Source organism: Leptonychotes weddellii, chromosome 10 (assembly GCF_054177405.1).
Source record: "Leptonychotes weddellii isolate Sample4059 chromosome 10, ASM5417740v2, whole genome shotgun sequence".
Lineage (NCBI taxonomy): Eukaryota > Metazoa > Chordata > Mammalia > Carnivora > Phocidae > Leptonychotes > Leptonychotes weddellii.
In genome coordinates this window covers 112,687,163-112,707,044 of record NC_138378.1, presented here as the reverse complement: position 1 = coordinate 112,707,044, position 19,882 = coordinate 112,687,163, and the positions used below count along the sequence as shown (strand labels likewise).

Here is a 19,882-nt window from a genome sequence, read left to right as displayed (position 1 = left end):
AACCCAAATGCTGTGGTCTGTTGATGGAGGGTTCGCCGAGCCCCCCACAGGCAGGCTGGGCAAGAACGAAGGGAGGGGACTAAACCATTACTGCACTGTCATTATAAACCAAGGACCTTATGGATGCTACCCCACTTAATCCTCACGAAATGCTAAGTTAAAGATGAAGACATTAAGGCTCAGCGTGGCTATCAGGATCACCCAGTCTGGCAGAGCTCACTGGCCCGGCTGGCTTCCAAGCTTGGTTCTTGTCATTATTCATGGGAGCAGAAACCATGCAAGGTGTGAGGGTGAGGTGGGATAGGTTCCTTGCACTCAGGAACTGCTAACCTTGTGAGGGGCGTTACACACAGCAGGACCCCGATAAAGAACGCAAGTGGATTGTGCAAGCGGGTGGCAGGCTGTGTGCAATCAGTGGAGAGCTGTAGGGAAAAAGCAGGGTTGGGGAAAGATCAGCATTCCTTTCTGGAGTCTCCAGCAGATCTTTGAGGAAAGGACTTGAAGCAGAAAAGAAAGACTTTCTAGGCCAGAAGCAGCAGTTTCTGGAAATGGACAGATAGAGGCTTATCACTGATCACTATTTAAACACAAGGAAACAGAAAGGGCCCCCAGGCAGACATTAAGGTGGGCCTGGGTGGTCCCTGGAACTCTAGGGAGTGTCATCAGCATCGAAGGAAATTGAAATACCCAAGAATCAATGGGCAAATCAACCATCTATTATGGAATCACTTGAAGAGGGCATCTGAAAACCTCAAGTAGTAGATGGTGGATACACCCAAATTCAGTCATGGGGATGGGAGAGTATTCATGAGAAAGAAGATGGGAGGTAGAGAGCTTCACTCCTTCTGAGGGGCAATGCCGAGTGGATTCACAGAGCGGATGTGCGGTGAGGATTCTTTGCAGCCCTCTGGGCTCCTTGGAAGACTGGATTCTCCTCCGTGCAAACCCTTGAGCTTACAAAGGGGGACCCTATCGCCCTCATCCATTCCCAGGGTGCCTTGGCCCTGAGCAACCTCCCTGCCTCCAAGGACAGCATTTCCGGCTTGCCTTTTCACATGGAGAACATAAGATAAATGGAAATTTCAATTCTACAGCAGCAAGAGCACCTTCTATCCACATTGTTCTTTGCAGTTTACAGAGCATTTTCACACACCCCAGTTCTGCGCTTTCCCTGGGGCTCTGTAATGTACTCAGCCTGGAGAAGGCTTCCCAGGGGAGGGGGCTGCTTGACCTGCCTCAAACAAGGCAGAATCACAGTCTGTGAGGGGAGTGCAGGCCCTGTCGGATACTTCTTTTCTAAATCTGTCAATTACCGGTATTCAATGAGGATCATTTTTGTTTTAAACATAATTGTGCCAATAACACTCTCCATCCCCAAACCCTCTCATTGCTGGATTTCAGATTTTCCTCCAGCCTCAAAAGTAAAAAAAAAAAAAAAAAAAAAAATCGGTCCTGCCTTGGGCACATGCAACATCATGTACTTTAAATGGCTTTGGCTGGCTTGATTCTAATCCTAATTAAACCAGTGCCATTTTGTCCCATCTTGGTCTCTTTGAACGCCCTCAGCTCACTTAGTTCAGCACCACTTTGGTCTGAAAGAATGCCAACCAGCCTGGGAAACGACGGAGAACTTCGGGAAATGACTTTAGGCTTCACAAGAAGATTCTTTACTCCCCCCCCCCCCCAAATGATTAGCTTCATGATTAGCTTTCCTGGGGTGTAACAAAAATATTTTTTTTGAAAAATAATAACCAAACAAAAAATTAAATTTGCTCATAATTCCCATGGTTAAAAAAAATCATAAAAGTAAGAGGAAAGTTTCTCCCTCTGTCTGATTCCATTCTTCAAAATAAACCACTATTAACAACTTGTTGCACATTCCACCCAATTGGCTGGTGGGTTTGTGTAGACAGATGTGAGTGCGAGTATAATTAAAATGCCAGACACATTGACCTGTACCTTGCTTATTTCCCTTCTTAAACACAGAGATTTTCTTAGTCATTACCTATAGATACTTTTAGTGGCTGCCTATTATTCTGCTACATGGATCTATTATAATAGATTCAACCATTCTCCTATTGATGGGCATTTAGAGTGTTTTCAGTATTTTTGTTATAAGGAAAAATCCTGCCACACGCATTCTTGTATACATATTTTTGTTTTATTATATCTTGTAAGATGGAAGAGTGGGAATGGTTTTACTCCTGGAGCTGGAACACCAGTCCTGGGGGAGAGGCCCCCACCCCCTCCTCAGCCTTGCCAACACTTGGGCCAATCTGCTAGACCAAAAAAATGTTAATCTCTTTGAGACTTAATTAGCATTTCCCTGAGTACTAGTGAAGCTGAGCATCTTTTCATATGTTTATGAACAATTTGCATTTCCTATGCAGTGAATTACCTACTCTTATCCTGGACTCCTACTACTATCAGGCTGTTTTTTCCTATTCAATGTGTACATCTCTTTTAATACATGGGATATACTTTTTGTCTCTTCTATATGAGGCAAGTATTTTCTATCACACTGTTGTCTTTTGACTTTGCTTAGGGTGTATTTTAACTGTAAATTTTAATTTTTATTGTCAAATTCCATTTTTCCTTCCTTGCTTCTGGGCTGTGTCTCTCAGAAAATACTCCAATCTCTATTTTCTTCTTATACTTTTATATTCTTACTTCTTGCTATTTAAATCTTCAATCCATGCTTTTAGTTTCTTTGTTGTTGTCATTGTTGTTTATTTGCTTTTTATTTTGCAATTGAGTAAGGCAGGGAGCTAGATTTTACTTTATTCCAAATGAAGAGTCAAGGATTTAACAGGATTTAATCAGCAGAAATTGATGCATTTGTTGTTGTTGTTGTTGTTGTTGAGGGGAGGGACCCAGTGATGTTCCTAGGAGAAACTGTGGCCTGTGGACCCAGCAGTCCCTTCACTCATGATCAGGAGATGGGGGGGGAGTTACCTAGACGTGGATCTCCTAGTCAGTCATGGGTTGGACCCTTCTGAATGTGTGTGTGGTTTGTTTTGTTTTATTTTTTATTTTTTTAAAGATTTTATTTATTTATTTGACAGAGACACAGCGAGAGAGGGAACACAAGCAGGGGGAGTGGGAGAGGGAGAAGCGGGCTTCCCACTGAGCAGGGAGCCCAATGTGGGGCTCGATCCCAGGACCCTGGGATCATGACCTGAGCCGAAGGCAGACGCTTAACGACTGAGCCACCCAGCCGCCCCTTGTTTTGTTTTTAATAAAGGGATTTGTAGACCAAAACATTCTCCCTCAAAACTCTCCTTATTTATAAACCCAATCCTGTGTCTAACTCTGTGTTACCCGTTGGTCTACTTGAGGAGTGTGTCCCTCTGAATCCAGGGCGAGCTCTTTCACTCATCTCTGTTCTGAGTTGGGACAGAGTAGACACGTGCCGAACCAAGCCTCGTCTTCGAAGCCATCTGAAGATTTATTTAATGTGCATTCACGTAGCCTGAGAATGTTTCCATGTTTTAAAAAAGAAATGTGCAGGTTTCTCTACAAGCCGACTAGGAAGCAGCAGTGGCCAGGTTTCTCGGCGGAAGTCTTTTATCTTACCATTTGCAAATGAAGGCACCAATAAATACTTGTTGAATTTTATCGTTCTGTTAACCTTCAAATTCAGACTTGTCAGTAATTACTGGTTTGCATTAAAAAGAGGAGATTAGAGATTGAGGTCCTGGAAGGATACCTGATTCGCTGGGAGGCACGCAGAGTAACCAGGTCTCTTGTCTCCCTGTCCCCTCCTCTTCTGTTTTTTTTTATCAAGGGACGAAAGACTAATGGCATGGTGGAGGGCACATGTGTGGTGAGAGAGGACAAGGGGAGGACTTTTAAATGTCGTAACAGGGGCCCTCTTGCCTATTTTAACAGTGCTCCTCTCATTTTGGTAAAAAGGTAGGGCAGGCTATTCTGAGGGTCTTTTCTGGGTCCTGCTGCTGCTGGGGGCTTGAAGAAGATTCGGGAGTGACACTAATTTCTCTCTCCCACTGTTGCCAATAAACAGAAACTATCTTGGAAGAGGTGGCCGCCTTAGGACTCATTCTGGATCTCGGCCTTGAACAATATCAAATACTTGCTGTATACAGGTACCTTGCTTTGCCTTTGAGGATCCCTCCTCAGCAAAACAGACAAGGCCTCTCTTTCCAGAGCTCACAGGTCTAGTGAGGGAGGCAGAGGCTGTTTTCCCCCGCAGCCTCATGGGGGAAGCAGGCATTGAGCAAACATTCCCAGGCATATATAATTACAAATGGCAGTAAGTGCTCTGAAGGAAAATCCAGGATGCTTGCAGAGAATACAGCAGGAGGGCTGAGTTTAGATTAGGGGGTTAGGGAAAGCAGAAGTGGGGGTGTTAAAGGCTTTTGCAAAGGTGAAGCGTTTTACATATGTGAAAGAAATAATAATAATAAAGGTGCTTGGAAGGGCAGCTCATCCTCATTCATGGGCCACTTCCTAGAACTCTGGGAATCTGCCTCTCTCCCCAGAATTATGTAGGCATCCAGGGTAAGGGTTGAAGAGCCCTTCACAAATGCTAATATGGGAGCATTTTAGAGGCTGCCCCTTGACCCTCTGCATCCTCACCCGTAACTAGTTTGAATGCTGAGATGAATGGCAGGGATGAGCCATATTTCCAGTTTGGGAAAAGGGAGGTGGAGAAACTTTCCCACCCCAATGGGGGGGGGGGCAGGTTTCCCTACCCCAAACCACCCCGGGGGAATGTTTTCCAAGGAAAAACCCACCTCATGGTCTATTTGGTTGTGAAGGGGGCGGCCCAGGGGATCTGGGGTTTTCCTGGGGAGTTTCGGGTAGGGGCAATGATCTGATACCCCCACCCTTACACCTGTAAAATAGCTTGACCAGAATGAAGTGAAGATTTCACACGGCGGTGGGATAAGAAGAGAGGGCCATACTGCCGGATTGGGGGGGGGGGGTCTTCATTTCTCCGGAAGACTCCCCATCTGGTAGTATCAGCTAGAGGCTGACACTCTGGGTGCTGGGCCGGTTCTAAGCGCTTTTACAACGCTCTTTTCTCAAAATAGCCCTATGATGTAAGCACCACTACTAATCCCAACTTCACAAATGAGGGAACTGAGGCACCAAGAAGCTAAGCAGCAATAGCAGCTTTTCTTTTTTTTGCCTCCAACAATTTGGAGTCAAGGGTTTTGAGCCGAGGTTTGGTCTCCAGGAGGTGTGCCCCGTAACTTCGATGTGAACCTGCTCAGCTTTCCCCTAATTCGGGAAAATACTAGCTTTGCCAAGGCTAATCAGGGAGCCCGTGGGGAGGGTCTCACGCTCCTGCCCCCTCGGAAGCCGCGCAGTGGGGAGGCCTGGGTGACAGGGCCACGGGGGCGGCGGGGTGGCCCCACTCCAGCCCCCAAGACCCGGCCCAGCAGCTCCGCTTTCTGCTCGGTCTCCGCGAGGTGTCGCCTTCGGCCGAAGAAACCGCCGCGGCGCCACCCTCGTAGCCTGAAGTTATTTATTTATTTTTAAACAAGGGGGGCGCCCCTCTCCTTTCAATTTAAAACTAGAAACATCCTGCGGTCTCGTTCCTAAATGGGCGCGTCCTCCTCCTCCCCCCGTTTTGCACCCTCGGTCTAGCCTCCCTTCGAGATCACACACAAACAACCCCACCGCCAGGCCTTGCTCCACGTTGGCGTCGAGCTCAGCCGAGCACAAACGCAGTCGGGGCGGGGGCTGGGTGAGGAGCCTCGGCTTCCAACCCACCCCCCAAACCCCCGCCCCACTCCCCCAGTACACACCCCCGGAGACCTCCGGAAAAAATATTTTAATGCCAAGCAATTGCCAGGCCCGCAGGGTGGGTGCTGCATTGCACCGCTCGGCGCACAGCTGGTCCGCAGAGTGCACCGGGTGCAAGCCCGGGGGTCTAAAAGCGAGGGAGGAGCACACCCCGGGCTTTCCCAGCTTTGCAGCCTCCTCTCTGCAAAGAAGAAAAGCAAGTGGCTTTTGGCGCGAAAGCCTTGGCGCCTCCCCTGATTTTTATGGAAATCAAGAGGGCGGGGTAAAGCCGCTTTCCACTGCCTTTCTCCCTCCCCCTTGTCTGTGCCGCAGCCCCCTTCTCTCCCCGCCCCCCGGGTGTGTCAGATTTTTCAGTTAATAATATCCCCCGAGCTTCAAAGCGCAGCCAGTGACAGTCATCTGTCTGGACGCGCTGGGTGGATGCGGGGGGCTCCTGGGAACTGGGTTGGAGCCGAGCTAGCGCTAGCCAGGCGCAAGCGCGCACAGACTGCAGCCACCCGAGGACCACCACCCCCGGGCCACCCGGAGACCCCCGCGCAGAATCGCCCCTGGATCCCCGGCAGTCGGCGGGAGGTAAGGAGCGGGGGTTGCAAACTGCCCCGCGCCCCCCTGGGCGGCGAGCGCGGCGGGAAGGCAAGCCCTGGACGGGATCGCGGCTCGCGCACAGGGCGCTCGAATGTCCTCGGGGGACTGTTGCTGCTTCCGAAACAAAACCATCTCGGGGTTTTCCCTGAAAAGCCGGTTCCAGCCCCGAAGGCACCCCGGGTGGAAGAGACCCGCCCTAATCCTTTTTACAGCCTTTGCTAGGGTGGGTGTAATGGCTCCATCGGGAAGAAATTCGCCCTTCTCTAGAACATTTATCCGTGTTTGAGCTGACGGGGAGTCGGTGCGTCCCCACCCCGAGGTTGGGGTTCTCCGAAGGGTGCCCCTGGAGGAAGAAGAGGGGGGTTAGACAGGGCGAGGCCGCCGCGGTGGTAATCTGGGTCACGACTGCTCCAGCCCCGAGGAGACGCAGCTCTCCTGGCGACCCTGCACCATTCCCGGGAACTGGGGTTCAGGCGCTCCCTTCTCCCAGGAATACGACGTTGGTTGGGGGTTTGGAAGAGTGGGGGTGGGGTTAGAGAGGTTCAAAATAAGCTATTGGCAGGACTCTCCCTGCAGCGGACGGATTGCTGAGGGGCGTCTGCTCTAATTTGGGAGGGGGGGGGTTGTGGGTTTGGGTGCCCATCGTTGGTCTCGGTCTAGAGAAAGGCGTTTTCCATTTGCAAAGTTTCCTAAATCCCCCGCTATCGTTTGCACTCCCGAGGTTGCAATTTTACAAAGGAGGGATTGAGGGTACTCGAGGTCTTACGCCCGGTAGCTGGGTTGGAGCCCTGGGCTTCCTTTGAGCAGCTGGACCTCCACGGTGCAACTGGGTTGTCGGGGAGCTGGAGAGAGCTAGGATTCTGCAGCCTGGAGCAGCCCCCTCCCCCAGGCACTGCCGAGTGTGAATGAAATGGCAGTTTCCAAAGTTGCAGAGCCACGCCACCACCCCCCGCATCTGCATGCCCCCTCCCACCCCCTGTCGTAGACAGCTTGTACACAAAAGGAGGGAGGGAGAGAGCGAGAGCCAGAACTTCCTCCACCTTCGGGAGCACCAGGCGGAGTGGGGGGCTCTGAGGGGAGCCGGAGGAGCCGGGTGAGAGGGGGCGCCCACTGCCCGCCCCCCCCCATTCGGCCCCGCTTGCCAACCCTCTCCCGGTGTGTCTGTCGGTTGCAGTGTCGGAGATTGGCGCGGGCCCCCGCCCTCCGCGCCCCCCACGGGAAGGAAGCTCCCCCCTAACTAAAAGGAGCGGAGCGGAAAGAAGCCCTCATTCGCCGGCCAGGAGGCGAGCCGATGCCGAGCTGCACCGCGTCCACCATGCCGGGGATGATCTGCAAGAACCCAGACCTTGAGTTTGACTCGCTGCAGCCCTGCTTCTACCCGGACGAAGATGACTTCTACTTCGGCGGCCCCGACTCGACCCCCCCGGGGGAGGACATCTGGAAGAAGTTCGAGCTGTTGCCCACGCCCCCGCTGTCGCCCAGCCGTGCCTTCCCGGAGCACAGCCCCGAGCCCCCGAACTGGGCCACCGAGATGCTGCTGCCCGAGGCCGACCTGTGGGGCAACCCGGCCGAGGAGGACGCGTTCGGCCTGGGGGGCCTGGGCGGCCTCACCCCCAACCCGGTCATCCTCCAGGACTGCATGTGGAGCGGCTTCTCGGCCCGCGAGAAGCTGGAGCGCGCCGTGAGCGAGAAGCTGCAGCACGGCCGCGGGCCGCCGACCGCCGGGCCCGCAGCCCCGGGCCCGGGAGCGGGCGCCACCAGCCCTGCGGGCCGCGGCCACTGCGCGGCGGCGGGGGCGGGTCGCGCCGGGGCCGCCCTGCCCGCGGAGCTCGCCCACCCGGCCGCCGAGTGCGTGGATCCCGCCGTCGTCTTCCCCTTCCCGGTGAACAAGCGCGAGCCCGCGCCCGCCAGTCCGGCCGGTGCCCCGGCGGCGGGCGCTGCTGCGGTCGCCTCGGGGGCGAGTGCCGCAACCTCGGCCGGCGCCCCGGCGGCCGTGCCCCCGCGCCCCGGCGGCCGCCCGGCCAGTGGCGGTGACCACAAGGCTCTCAGCACCTCCGGAGAGGACACTCTGAGCGACTCAGGTAAAGACCGTGCCGGAGGCCGGCTGCCTCCCGGGAGCACTGGAGCCGGAGTCGCGCTCCCTTTGTTACTCTTCGTGGGTTTGGCTTGGGGGGTAATTTTTAGAGGTAATGTTGGTGGCAGAGGGCCAGTTTCCTCCAAGCCGAGCTCCGGGATGAGGAGGAGAGGGGGAGTGGAAGCTGCCAAGAGGGTGTTCTCCAAAGTCTCACCCTCACCAAAGTTCCTTCCACCCTCTCCGGGAGCCCGACTCGATCCCTGGCCCTCACCCATTCCCCCACCTCTGTTGTAGCCAGTCTAGGGATAAAATTAGGAAAAGTTGGGTACCCAAACCTGGGTGGGAGTGTAGAGGTGCCCTGGGTGCCTTTTCGGTGCAGAAACCTGTTAGCACGAGGGTGGAGAGGGACTGCCTCCCGGGTCAGGGGAGGGCAGGTGCGGGGAGAAGACATAAAGGCGGTGAAAAATTCTAGGTAGGGCGCAGGAAGGTAGAGGGAGGTTGCCCAGATGGCTACTACCGGTTTTATTTATTTATTTTTCTCAAGCCTGGGTAGTCTTCCCCGCCCTCGGTGGGTGGTGGGCTCTCTGCTCCTGGTCGGTGGCCAGCAGGCGGCGATATACTGGCCCGCGGAGGATCTGAAAGGCTGGGGGTGGTGGGGGCACCCCTCCCTCCCTCCCTCCCTCCCTCCCTCCTCCCCCCCCTCCATTCAGCAGCTGGTGGCAAGGACAACAGCGGTTGTGTCCATTCTCAAGGGGCTGCCTCTTTACACGGTGCAGTGCGAACTGGGTCCCGTTTTGTCTCTGGCGAGAATTCTGGGACTAATTTCAGATCAGAGTGACTCTGTGACCCAGTGCCCTTCAAGGTGAGGGCGGGCACTTAGGCCCTCCAGGAATGCACACACGCGCTGGAAGGCACCCACTGATCGCTTCTATTGTGTGCCGATGTCTGCCTTCAGCTGTAGGGTTGGGTTGAAACCCAGACTTTGCCTGGGACTCTGGAGGTAAAGAACTCTGTCCAAACACTTGACTAGCCCTTGTCCTGGCTAGAGGCGGGTGGGAGGGAGCTGGGGCCCCATTGGATCTTGAAAACCCGGTGTTCTCAGAATGCAGGTGGATAAAAAGCCTACCGTGTCCTTGAGGGCCGAGGATGGATCCCTCTAAGGCTCCTGGAAGGAAACTTGGTGATAAGACTCCAGTTTGAATGGGGTCTGTCCCTTTAATGTCTGTGCCTTGACAGCTCTCAGTGAGGAAGCACTTCCTTCCAACAGCTGTCTTCTTGGCAGAAAACCAAAACATTGGCTTAAAGGGACCCACAGACTGGAACAGCCTCACATTTCGGCTTTAGAACAAATCCCACAATTGTTCAGCTTTCCGGCCCCCTTCAGATCAGGCAGAAGATGTGTTTTGGTTTTCATGCTTGCATTTTAAACAGTAATTTGCGATCCCAGCGAGGTAGTAGAGGAGGAGAGAGGGGAAACGCAGACATGACGCTACATGTTTATGTGTTGCTGTTATTGACGGGGACTTTGGGAAGAGGGGCCCCCCACTTTGGGGTTTAGAGTTCCTGTGGATTCCGACTTTGTAGTTCAGATTTGGTCTTTGTTAGATAAACACCTGCTTACTATCCGAAACTCAGGTTTATTTTTCTGCCTCAGTTCATTAAATTGCCCTTTCAGCATAAGGACTTAAAATCAAACTCAACTATGTGTCAGTTGCTAAAAGAGAGGCTCCTGAAAAGGGGATCCTTGGGTCTTAAGTGTGGAGATAGAAATATGAGCGAGTCTTTGGGAAAAACCGATGATGGTAAAAGCTTACCGTTTGCTGAGCATCCGCTGCTAGGCCCGGTTCTCTATGTATTCCCTGTCCAACTCAACAACCCTGTGGTATTATCCCCGTTGTAACTGAGACTTCAAAAGTTTAACTTGCCCAGGGCCCCCCAACTCGTGTGCGCTGGAGTCAGATTCTGTCCGACCCCGAAGCCCAAGGAGTTTATATTTTTGCCACCTGCTAAAGTCTGAGTGGAGGCTGAAGGGTCTAGGAGTGTGGGCAAGGTGGAATTTCCAGATGTATTTCATTTTGAGACGCTGGGTAGGACCCTGTGCACATCTGTGTGGGTGGATCCCCATGCCTGCAAGCTATGGGCCGGTGCCTGCCAGGAGAGACCAAGTGTAGAGCTCAGGGTGGTCCCTGTGTGTCTCACCAAGAGAATGACTCCCATCTTGTTCTTAGATGACGAAGATGACGAAGAGGAAGACGAGGAGGAGGAAATCGACGTGGTGACTGTGGAGAAGCGGCGGTCCTCCTCCAACAGCAAGGCCGTCACCACCTTCACCATCACTGTGCGCCCCAAGAACGCAGCCCTGGGCCCGGGGAGGGCCCCGTCGGGTGAGCTGATCCTCAAGCGCTGCGTCCCCATCCACCAGCAGCACAACTACGCCGCCCCCTCTCCCTATGTGGAGAGCGAGGATGTGCCGCCCCAGAAGAAGATCAAGAGCGAAGCCTCCCCCCGCCCCCTCAAGAGTGTCATCCCCCCGAAGGCCAAGAGCTTGAGTCCCCGCAACTCTGACTCGGAGGACAGCGAGCGCCGCCGGAACCACAACATTCTGGAGCGCCAGCGCCGAAATGACCTGCGGTCCAGCTTCCTCACGCTCAGGGACCACGTGCCAGAGCTGGTGAAGAACGAGAAGGCTGCCAAGGTGGTCATTTTGAAAAAGGCCACCGAGTACGTCCACTCCCTTCAGGCTGAGGAGCATCAGCTTTTGCTGGAGAAGGAGAAGTTGCAGGCGAGGCAGCAGCAGTTGCTAAAGAAAATCGAACACGCTCGGACTTGCTAAACATTTCTCGAAAACTGGACAGTCACTCTGCCACTTTGCACATTTTGATTTTTTTTTTTTTTTAACAAACATTGTGTTGACATTAAGAATGTTGGTTTACTTTCAAATCGGTCCCCCCGTCGAGTTTGGATCTGGGTGGGGAGCAGGACATGTGGGGGTTCTGCCAGGACCTCGGCAGAGGGCCTGCGTGATGGGATGCCGGGTGGCCCTTGCAGTGTCCTCCATGTCCCCTCCGAGACCGCGGTCGAAGTTCGTGACAGTTGGGAGCCTCTGGGCTGTTGAAGTCACCTTGTTTGTTCCAAGTTTCCAAACAACAGAAAGTCATTCCTTCTTTTTAAAAATGGTGCTTAAGTTCCAGCAGATGTCACAGAAGGGGTTTGCCATTTGAGACCCCTGGGGAACATTTCTGTAAATACCACGGACACACCCGCCTTTTGTATACGTCCTGGGTAATGAGAGGTGGCTTTTGCGGCCAGTATTAGACCGGAAGTTCATACCTAAGTACTGTAATACCTCAATGTTTGAGGAGCATGTTTTGTATACAAATATATTGTTAATCTCTGTTATGTACTGTACTAATTCTTACACTGCCTGTATACTTTAGTATGATGCTGATACATAACTAAATTTGATACTTATATTTTCGTATGAAAATGAGTTGTGAAAGTTTTGAGTAGATATTACTTTATCACTTTTTGAACTAAGAAACTTTTGTAAAGAAATTTACTATATATATATGCCTTTTTCCTAGCCTGTTTCTTCCTGTTAATGTATTTGTTCATGTTTGGTGCATAGAACTGGGTAAATGCAAAGTTCTGTGTTTAATTTCTTCAAAATGTATATATTTAGTGCTGCATCTTATAGCACTTTGAAATACCTCATGTTTATGAAAATAAATAGCAATTAAATGATGCAGCTTTTTTTTTTTTTCCTTAATAACATTAGTTAAATCGTTATGGAGGGAGCTTGGGCTCCCTAGGCAGCCCTTTTATGTCTGTGCAGCCCCCGCTGGGGCAGGGCCACTTTCCCCACTTGGTGTGGAGGGAACGGAGTTTAGGAAGGTGAAGGTGTTTCTTCCAGATTACACAGAACGGAGACGTTATTGGTGACTGTGCGCTGTAACAACTAGCATTCGGTCATTCACAAAGCACTTCCATACATGTTGGCCATTTAATGGAATTAAACTCAGACACCAGTCTCGGTCAATCCTTTAGAGTGAGAAGTATAATCAAGGTTGTGAAATTTGCCTATATCGGTAATATTTGTCCCATTGACGGATGGCTTTATGAGGTCATGTAGTTTGTCTCCAAGAACGTATTCTCCGAAATGCACTAGGATTTGAGGTTCTGCATTAGGCACGGTAGCAGAATAAAAAGGTGAAGTTGGTTCCTCCCCTGGAGGAGCGATCAATCTGATGCACGCAAGGACCTCATGAAGCAACAGGTGTATGGCCCAGATCAAGTGCCATGTGCCTTCAGGAGAGACACTGGGGCGCATGTAACTCTGTTGACTTCACACAGGTATTTGGGCTGCTCTGTGGGAGCAGGATTAACCTTTGTGGGCTCTGGAGGACAGCCAGGGTCAGCGGAATGGAGGGAGGCACAGTTCAGCTAGGAAGGCATTTCTGAGTTTCCCTGATGGGACGTGTTACCTTGGCTTCAGAGACATTCAGCTCAGAGCTGAAAGCTTACAAATAACCTATTTCTCTTGGGGGTAAAAAATAGTACTGCGGCCATTTGTCTAAGGGTTCATTCATCAGAAAAGGGCCTTTGCTTTGCCAAGAAGACGGGTCCAGCGATGATAATGCTTGTCTTGGTCACACCGCTTGTGAGGGGCAGTGATGGGAGAATCCAGGCCATGTGGGTCCCTGTCTGCTTGGCTATTTTATAAAAGCCAGTGGGGGATTAGAACTTGAGGTCCTCCTCAGCCCAGTTTACAGCCACACATCCTAAAGCTAATGAGGTTGACAGTATTGCCTTGGACACTGATGGTCAGAGCATGTTGAGAATCATGAGAATCTTGTTTAATAATCTTTCCACTTGCCCCATCCCCACACTAGAAAGACATGAAACTTAAAGTCCTTTTTGAGTTGTCTTTCCAAAAGACTTCCTGTCTGCATTTCACAGGCCGCAATCACCCTGCAGCCTCTGCACCTTGTTTGTGTATTCATGAGCCAAAAGAAAGTTAAGTGACCTCAAAGTCATTGAGGTTTTTTTTAAAGATTTATTAGAGAGAGTGTGCTGGGGAGCCTGGGCACGTGTGCTTGCACATGTAAGTGGGGGGAGGGGCAGAGGGAGAGAATCTTCAAGCAGACTCCCCTCTGAGCAAGAAGTCCAGATGTGGGGCTTGATCTCAAGACCCATGAGATCATGACCTGAGCTGAAACCAAGAGTTGGATGCTTAACCGACTGAGCCACCCAGGCATCCCAAAGTCATTGAGATTCTCGAAGTTAAGTTCAATCATCTCAATTTCTCTATTTCTGGGTCCATAAGAGGCCTGCCTAAGTGTTTTGGATGAGATGGAACTCTAGCCATGAAAGAGGAAAACTTGTGATGAATTAGGCTCTAAACTAATTCCCACCAGGCTCTGTTTTCACTCTGGCTGCTGGGAAGCTCAGAGACAAATTCTGTGCTCTCATTCCACATACCTGGTGCCCATCCTCTCTTTTCTTCTAAAGCCTACCATCTCTTGTTTTTCATTGTTAGTTTAACCACCCTTTTTATGTTCTTTATTTTGTTACATAAAAGAACTTTTTGCATTAGGTGGATCATATATATGAATTATAATATTATAACTAAGGTGAAATGCCACTTACTTGCTTTTCCCGGACCAGCTGAGGGAAAGCATCACCCAGTTGAGCCCTGCACTTACCCATAAAGTAATCGCTGTACTCAGAAGAATCGAAGCACTCAATTCAAGCACACGAGAAACCATCTCTGTGTTCCAAGAGCAGTTTTGAGACTTGAGGAACTGCTCTACATGAGTTAGATCAATAAGTCATAGGACTTCGATGTTGCACAGAGCTCATCTCATGGAATTATTTTAGTTTATAAAAGGGGGTCGTGGGATCCCATATCGAACAAGCGGCCAAACCCAGGACTGGAGTCGGGTCTCCGGATGATGGACGCAGTGTTCTTTCCATGGTATTGGCTTTCCCGCTGCTTACCCTGTTGCGTCTCTAACCCCTGGCCCGTCCGTCCACCTACAGCATGTGTCTGTATTTATTCTAGATTACCAACCCTGCATTAAAAGCTTCCAGGAGCTCTCCACCACATAGAAGATGAAGTTCAGATCCTTCAGCCTGGTGCATGAGGCTTAGCAGCTCAGTCACCCCCCACCCCCGCCCCTCTGCAGGTGCTCTTGTTCCAGCCGCGCCAGACAGGGTCGTGCTTTCTTACCTCTTAGCTTGTTTCAGCACATTCTCTCCTCCCGGGTTATCCAGTTTCTGTTTATTGAAATCCTTTTCAACCTCAAAAGGCAAACCCCATGTCGTCTTGTTCAAGTGGTCTTTCTCATCCCCCCAGGTGGGCCTCATCTAGCTCCTGATCTGATGTCACTGCTGGAGATTCAAGAGCTCTCATCACCTCGATACCTCCTAGACCATGGAGTCCCCAAAGGCAGGTACTGTGTCCCCTTCACCTCTGATCTTTCAGTTCCACTTGCCTGGTGACTGAAGATGACAGGACCTTGGCGGATGCCAGCAGAATGGCTGGTGGCTGAGGAGGCAGCCGAGGAAGGAGCCAAGGGAAGATTTCCTTTATTCATGTGCGTCCTGCGAGCCCCAGTTTGGTTCGCGAGCTCCCAGGCTAATACAAATGGGGAAACATCCCTTAAGGCATTGCTGAATGTCTGGTACTGACTGCTGGAAGTGAAGGCAAATGCACACAGAGGCCTGTCTTCAGGAAGCCCACAGTCTGGAAGGAAGTTCAGTCCCCGGGCCTGGTGTAGAAGCAGGAGGGACAGGAGGGACTGGTGGAGGATGGGGGAGTGTTGAGCCAAAGCACAAGAGGGGTCCCAGGGCTGAATCAGGCTCTGCACCTGTGAGCTCCAGTTTGGAGCTCTCTCTTGGTTGGAGGAAGCTGGTTTCCTGGTCTACCACAGGCCTGAGGAGGCTTGGAGACTTCTCTGAGGCCATTGACTGTTTGTACTGTGGTGACAACGGGACAAGGCCCCCCTATCCTGTGTAACACCATAGCAATCACCGAGTGTTTTTTACACCGGAGTTTCACTACCCTTCCGGAGTGTTGGCCAGTTCATCATATACCCATTTTTGGGAGTTGGGTCTTCTGGGTTTGACTTTCATTAATTTTTATTGTGGCTCTCTTGAAAATCCTAGTTGGGATTGTTTTTAGAAGCCGAGGTTATTAGGTTTGGAACAGGCTTTGAAGCCATCTAGCTCAATCTCCCACTTCAGAGGTATGTGAGAACATACAGTCTGCTCATGGGCACTCTTTCTTCTTTCTTCCCTTCGTCCCTCCCTTTCTCCCTCCCTCCCTTCCTCTCTTTCCTGCTCTCTCTCACAGCGACTATTTATTTAGCACCTATCCTGTGTCAAGCACTGTTTCAGGCACTTGGGAGACATTAACGAAAAAAAGAGGCAGAACTCCCCCAAATCCCCGCTTTTGTGGACTTTATAGTCTAGGAGAGAGTGACAACAGTGAAAAGAAACCTAATAAGCAGATAAATGAAACAGCATTCAATAAGGTGGTGGATGCTTTGAAAACGAAGAAGAAAAGGGGGAATTCAGGGATGCAGAGAGGGAGGGAGGCAGGTGGCAACTTTGAGTAGATGGTGGGGAAGGTGTACTGGGCAGGAGCTGAGGCGTGGGCCCCAGGAGGACAGCACCCAGCTCTGAGCACTGTCATGGCCGCTCGGCTGGCCACCCAGCGTCAGCCTTGGGCTTCAGGGCTCTTCCTCCTGCATCTCCCTTTGGACACTGGCAAGTGTCCCCCCACAGCCTCTCTCGTTCACTCCCTGGAGGGGAAGCAAGAGAGTGGCTCTGAGGTGAGACCCCCCACACCCACAGGCTGTGCAGTTTCCCCACCCGTACAACTAGGCATGTCGGTGCCCCCCTCTCGCCTTTTCCCCAGTATGTTACTAGGGCAAAGAATCTCTAAGAAACATTTGCTGGTAGAACAAACTCACAAGCCTGAGCTCCACAAGAAGTTTGCGGACTTTTGTTTCTCAAAAGAGGCCTTACAAAACCTAAAAACGGGTACCTTGGAAACAAATGAATGTGAGCTTTGAAGCCTATTTTAAGACGGAGCCTAGGAATTCGAGTGCCTCGGAACATCTACGCCTTCTACAATGGTTTATTAGTTTTCCTTACTTGTAAAGGAAATCCCTTCATAGGCCACTGACCAGGGTTACCTGATCTCTTTTGATATTGACGTATCATGCTACAAGACATTCAGCCTGAAACCTTTGACCAGGAGAAGTAACTGAGCCTTTTTATGGTTGAAGCAGACAGACCTATTGGTACAATGCACTTTTGGAGGAATGTACACAGCACATACTCCCATGATAAGTACAGACGATTTGCTGTGGGACGCGCTCTGAAGAATCAACGCGAAAATATACTTTCTTCTGCTTTCTAGCAGATCCAGGATTTTCAGCAGCCTTGGGGAGGTGGGGTGGGGTGTGGAAACAAGTCCATTCCTTCATAAATCGGCAGCCTGTTAAGGGTTGAATTTCGTTGCATAGGCTACCCCCCACCATTTTCCTGAGGGAGGGCCTTCCAGCCAACTCTCCACTCTACAAAGTGAGGTGCCAAGCTGACGGGGAGGCAGCCCTGGGTGATAGAGATATTTAGCTTGGAGGCAGAAGCCCTTGGCTTGGATCTTAACTTGGTTATTTGCTATTTTCAACCTTGGCATGGGAAGGTAACCCCCTGTCGCTCCACTGTCACGTCTATAAGCGGAACGAGTAGGAGCTGGTAATCTCCAAGGCCCCCCTTCAATTCCAGAGAATCACTGATCCTCAAGGATGGCTTGAATCGCTACAGATGCCCGCCATGTTTGTGAACACCCTCCAGTCAGAAAGGCCTGGGCACACATCTTGGTTCAGCCATTCACCAAGTGTGTGGCTGAGGGCAAGATGTTCCCCTCCGACCTGCACTTTCTTCATCTCTACAACATCAATAATATTGACCACCCCACAAGGTGCTTCGAAGGACCAGATGACACAAAGTCTATGAGGGGTGGGACAGCACTCTGGAAACTGCCAGATGTAAGCCTTCTGTGAACTCTGATCACCATAGTCGGCTCTTGTCCAGCATTTCCCTCCTGCTTCACTGTCTGTTTTCTGGAGTTAGTTTTTTTTTTAAGCAGTCTCCACACCCAGCATGGAGGCCAACGTGGGGCTTGAACTCATGACCCTGAGATCAAGACCTGAGCTGAGATGGAGTCGGACGCTTAACTGACTGAGCCACCCAGGCGCCCGTGGAATCACTTCGAATCGGGTTTCCTCCAGGTAGTAAATGCCTTTAGCAATGCCTTTACTCTATAAGGCATACCTCTGGTTGCGGCACCGTCCCGAGAACGGGGCTTTGCTCATCATATCGGCTCCGTAATGTTTGTTAAATAGTTACCACCAGTGAAAAGCCTTGACTAATTGTTCAAAGCCAGCTAGGGGTTCTCAATTTGTGCAGAAGAACTGAGTACAAAGGCTTGTCTCACCTGGAACGAGAGAAATCTATGATACATCCAATTTTTAATTGGGTTACTCAAGTGAAAACAGAAAATGATAACAGACATCTAACATCTTGAGTTTTTGCTTGGGTTGGTTTAGCCACTTTTCTTTGGCTCAAAGCCAAGAAGAACAGGGAATTTATACCAGAGACTAGAGCTGTGACAGTGCGGACGCTGGAGTTCGATGCATTTCGTTGGTGAAGGGAGCAGGGTTGAGACCAGAGTTGACTGCTGCAAATGGCTTGATTGCATTTGGGTTTGAGGGTAAATCTTTCCCATCCTGAGTTGATCCTCCTCCTGAATTTGCCAAACTAATATTTCATAGTCTCTCTTGAGGGTAAATCATCTTTCTACCAGAAACCCTCTCCCCCAAACATCTCATTAAAAAAATGAAGCTGGAGGCTTTCTTGGATGTCTTTAACCGTAAACTTCTGGGATGGCTGTGAATACATTTCCTTGGACACTTTCTCCTGGAGTGTTACTGCCCTTGGAAATTCCTCTAGGTAATAAATGTGCACACGTCAATTTGTCACCGCAGTTCAAGCTTCTGTCTTCTTTGGCCGACTGTGTGTGGGGGGCTGCCGCGTCAGGTGTGGCCACAGGTTCTGCTGGCCAGGCAACCACGGGAGGACTTTCGTCTTGCCCATAGGGATGAACCACAATGTGAAAATGTTGGAGCAAAGAAACAACATTTAGCTCAAGTGCAAATTAAGCCCTGGCTTCATCAGAGGCTTGGAAGCCGAGGGCTGGATAATTGGAGTGGAAACCGCCATAAAATGCTTATTACGATGTTCGCTGTCATTCAAGGGCTCTCCCCACAGCGCTTGCATTTGAGGGGGAGAAGTCCTTTTGCAGGGATGTGGTTTCTTTTTCCTTCTTTACCTAGGGTGACTGATTTGTCCCAGTTTGCCCGTGCCTGTCCCAGTTTTAAAACGGAAAGTCTGTGTCCTGGTAAACACTCAGCCTCCGGCGAGGGCGAGTGAGGGGCGGACAGTCCCCCACTCTTCTCTTCAGGGCCTGCTTTTTCTCCCTGCGGGTTGACCAGCTTGACAAGGCTCCCTGCGGAAGGCACAGGGACAAGGCTGGAACTCACACTGCACGCACCTCCCAGGCCACCCCTGCGCTGTAGTGTTGAAGGGCCTGGCAAACAAGGAGGGGCTGGAAAGAAGATGGTCTTGGTGTCGGAGCACATGGATTTGAGCTCTGGAAACATGATCAGGTGACTTGGAGCGAGTCACTCTTGAGGCTGCGCAAAAGGAGAAATCTCGGTTGGCCCCATAGGCGACAATGAGTGTGGGAGTGGCGGGTCCCACCCATTTGCCAGGGACCAACATGCTGCCGGCCTGCCCACTCGACTTCTCCCAGGCTCTGGAGTTCCTTCTAGATCATGATGATGATCGCAGTTGGAGGCCTGACGGTGACCCTAGCTCCAGTCTTCTAGCTAGGCCTCCTTAAGTCTCCTTCATTCTTCAGATCTTTGCAAGGGGCCAAAAAGAGCAATCTTCGAATTACCAAACTATCCCAGGCTGAAGCTCTTGGGTGTGGGCTTGTCAGGGAGACAGGCAGGGAACACTCAGAATAAAATCCTCCCCGACGTGTGTGGCTAGTGGGCTCGTGTCATCAGAGAAGCTGCAGATTCGAGCATCTACAAATGGACTTGGACCTTCGTTCTCTGAGCTGGAGACCCTGTGATGATCTTGCCACGAACGCGTTCCATGAGGTTAACTACTTCCTGTGGTAGGGGTTTTCCTTTTAGTGGCTGCTGTGAAATCATTCTGGCTATGTCTGTCAGGGGAGCGGAATAACATTCCTCAGGATTTGTATGTGTGTTCTTTCACAAAAGGACCAGGATGGGAAGTCTAGTAGACCTTTTAGTGACCTTTAAAAGAGGTGTTTACCTCTATTTCGCTTTTGGGAGAAACCTG

General features: G+C 51.1%; 1 protein-coding gene across 1 annotated transcript; it reads left to right on the top strand.

Moving 5' to 3' along the window:
- Positions 1-6,139: 6,139 nt before the first annotated feature.
- Positions 6,140-12,179, top strand: MYCN (MYCN proto-oncogene, bHLH transcription factor). Its single transcript, XM_081797173.1, has 3 exons — positions 6,140-6,348; positions 7,535-8,441; positions 10,663-12,179. The coding sequence occupies exons 2-3, from the start codon at positions 7,652-7,654 to the stop codon at positions 11,265-11,267; spliced, it is 1,395 nt and encodes a 464-aa protein (XP_081653299.1). The 5' UTR covers positions 6,140-6,348; positions 7,535-7,651; the 3' UTR covers positions 11,268-12,179.
- The last annotated feature ends 7,703 nt before the right edge of the window (positions 12,180-19,882 follow it).

Excerpts from the sequence above, each read along its gene's own strand:
- MYCN (XM_081797173.1), top strand. The coding sequence starts at position 7,652 with ATGCCGAGCTGCACCGCGTCCACCATGCCGGGGATGATCTGCAAGAAC. Across the intron at positions 8,442-10,662 it reads GGACACTCTGAGCGACTCAG|ATGACGAAGATGACGAAGAG; the intron begins GTAAAGACCGTG and ends TCTTGTTCTTAG.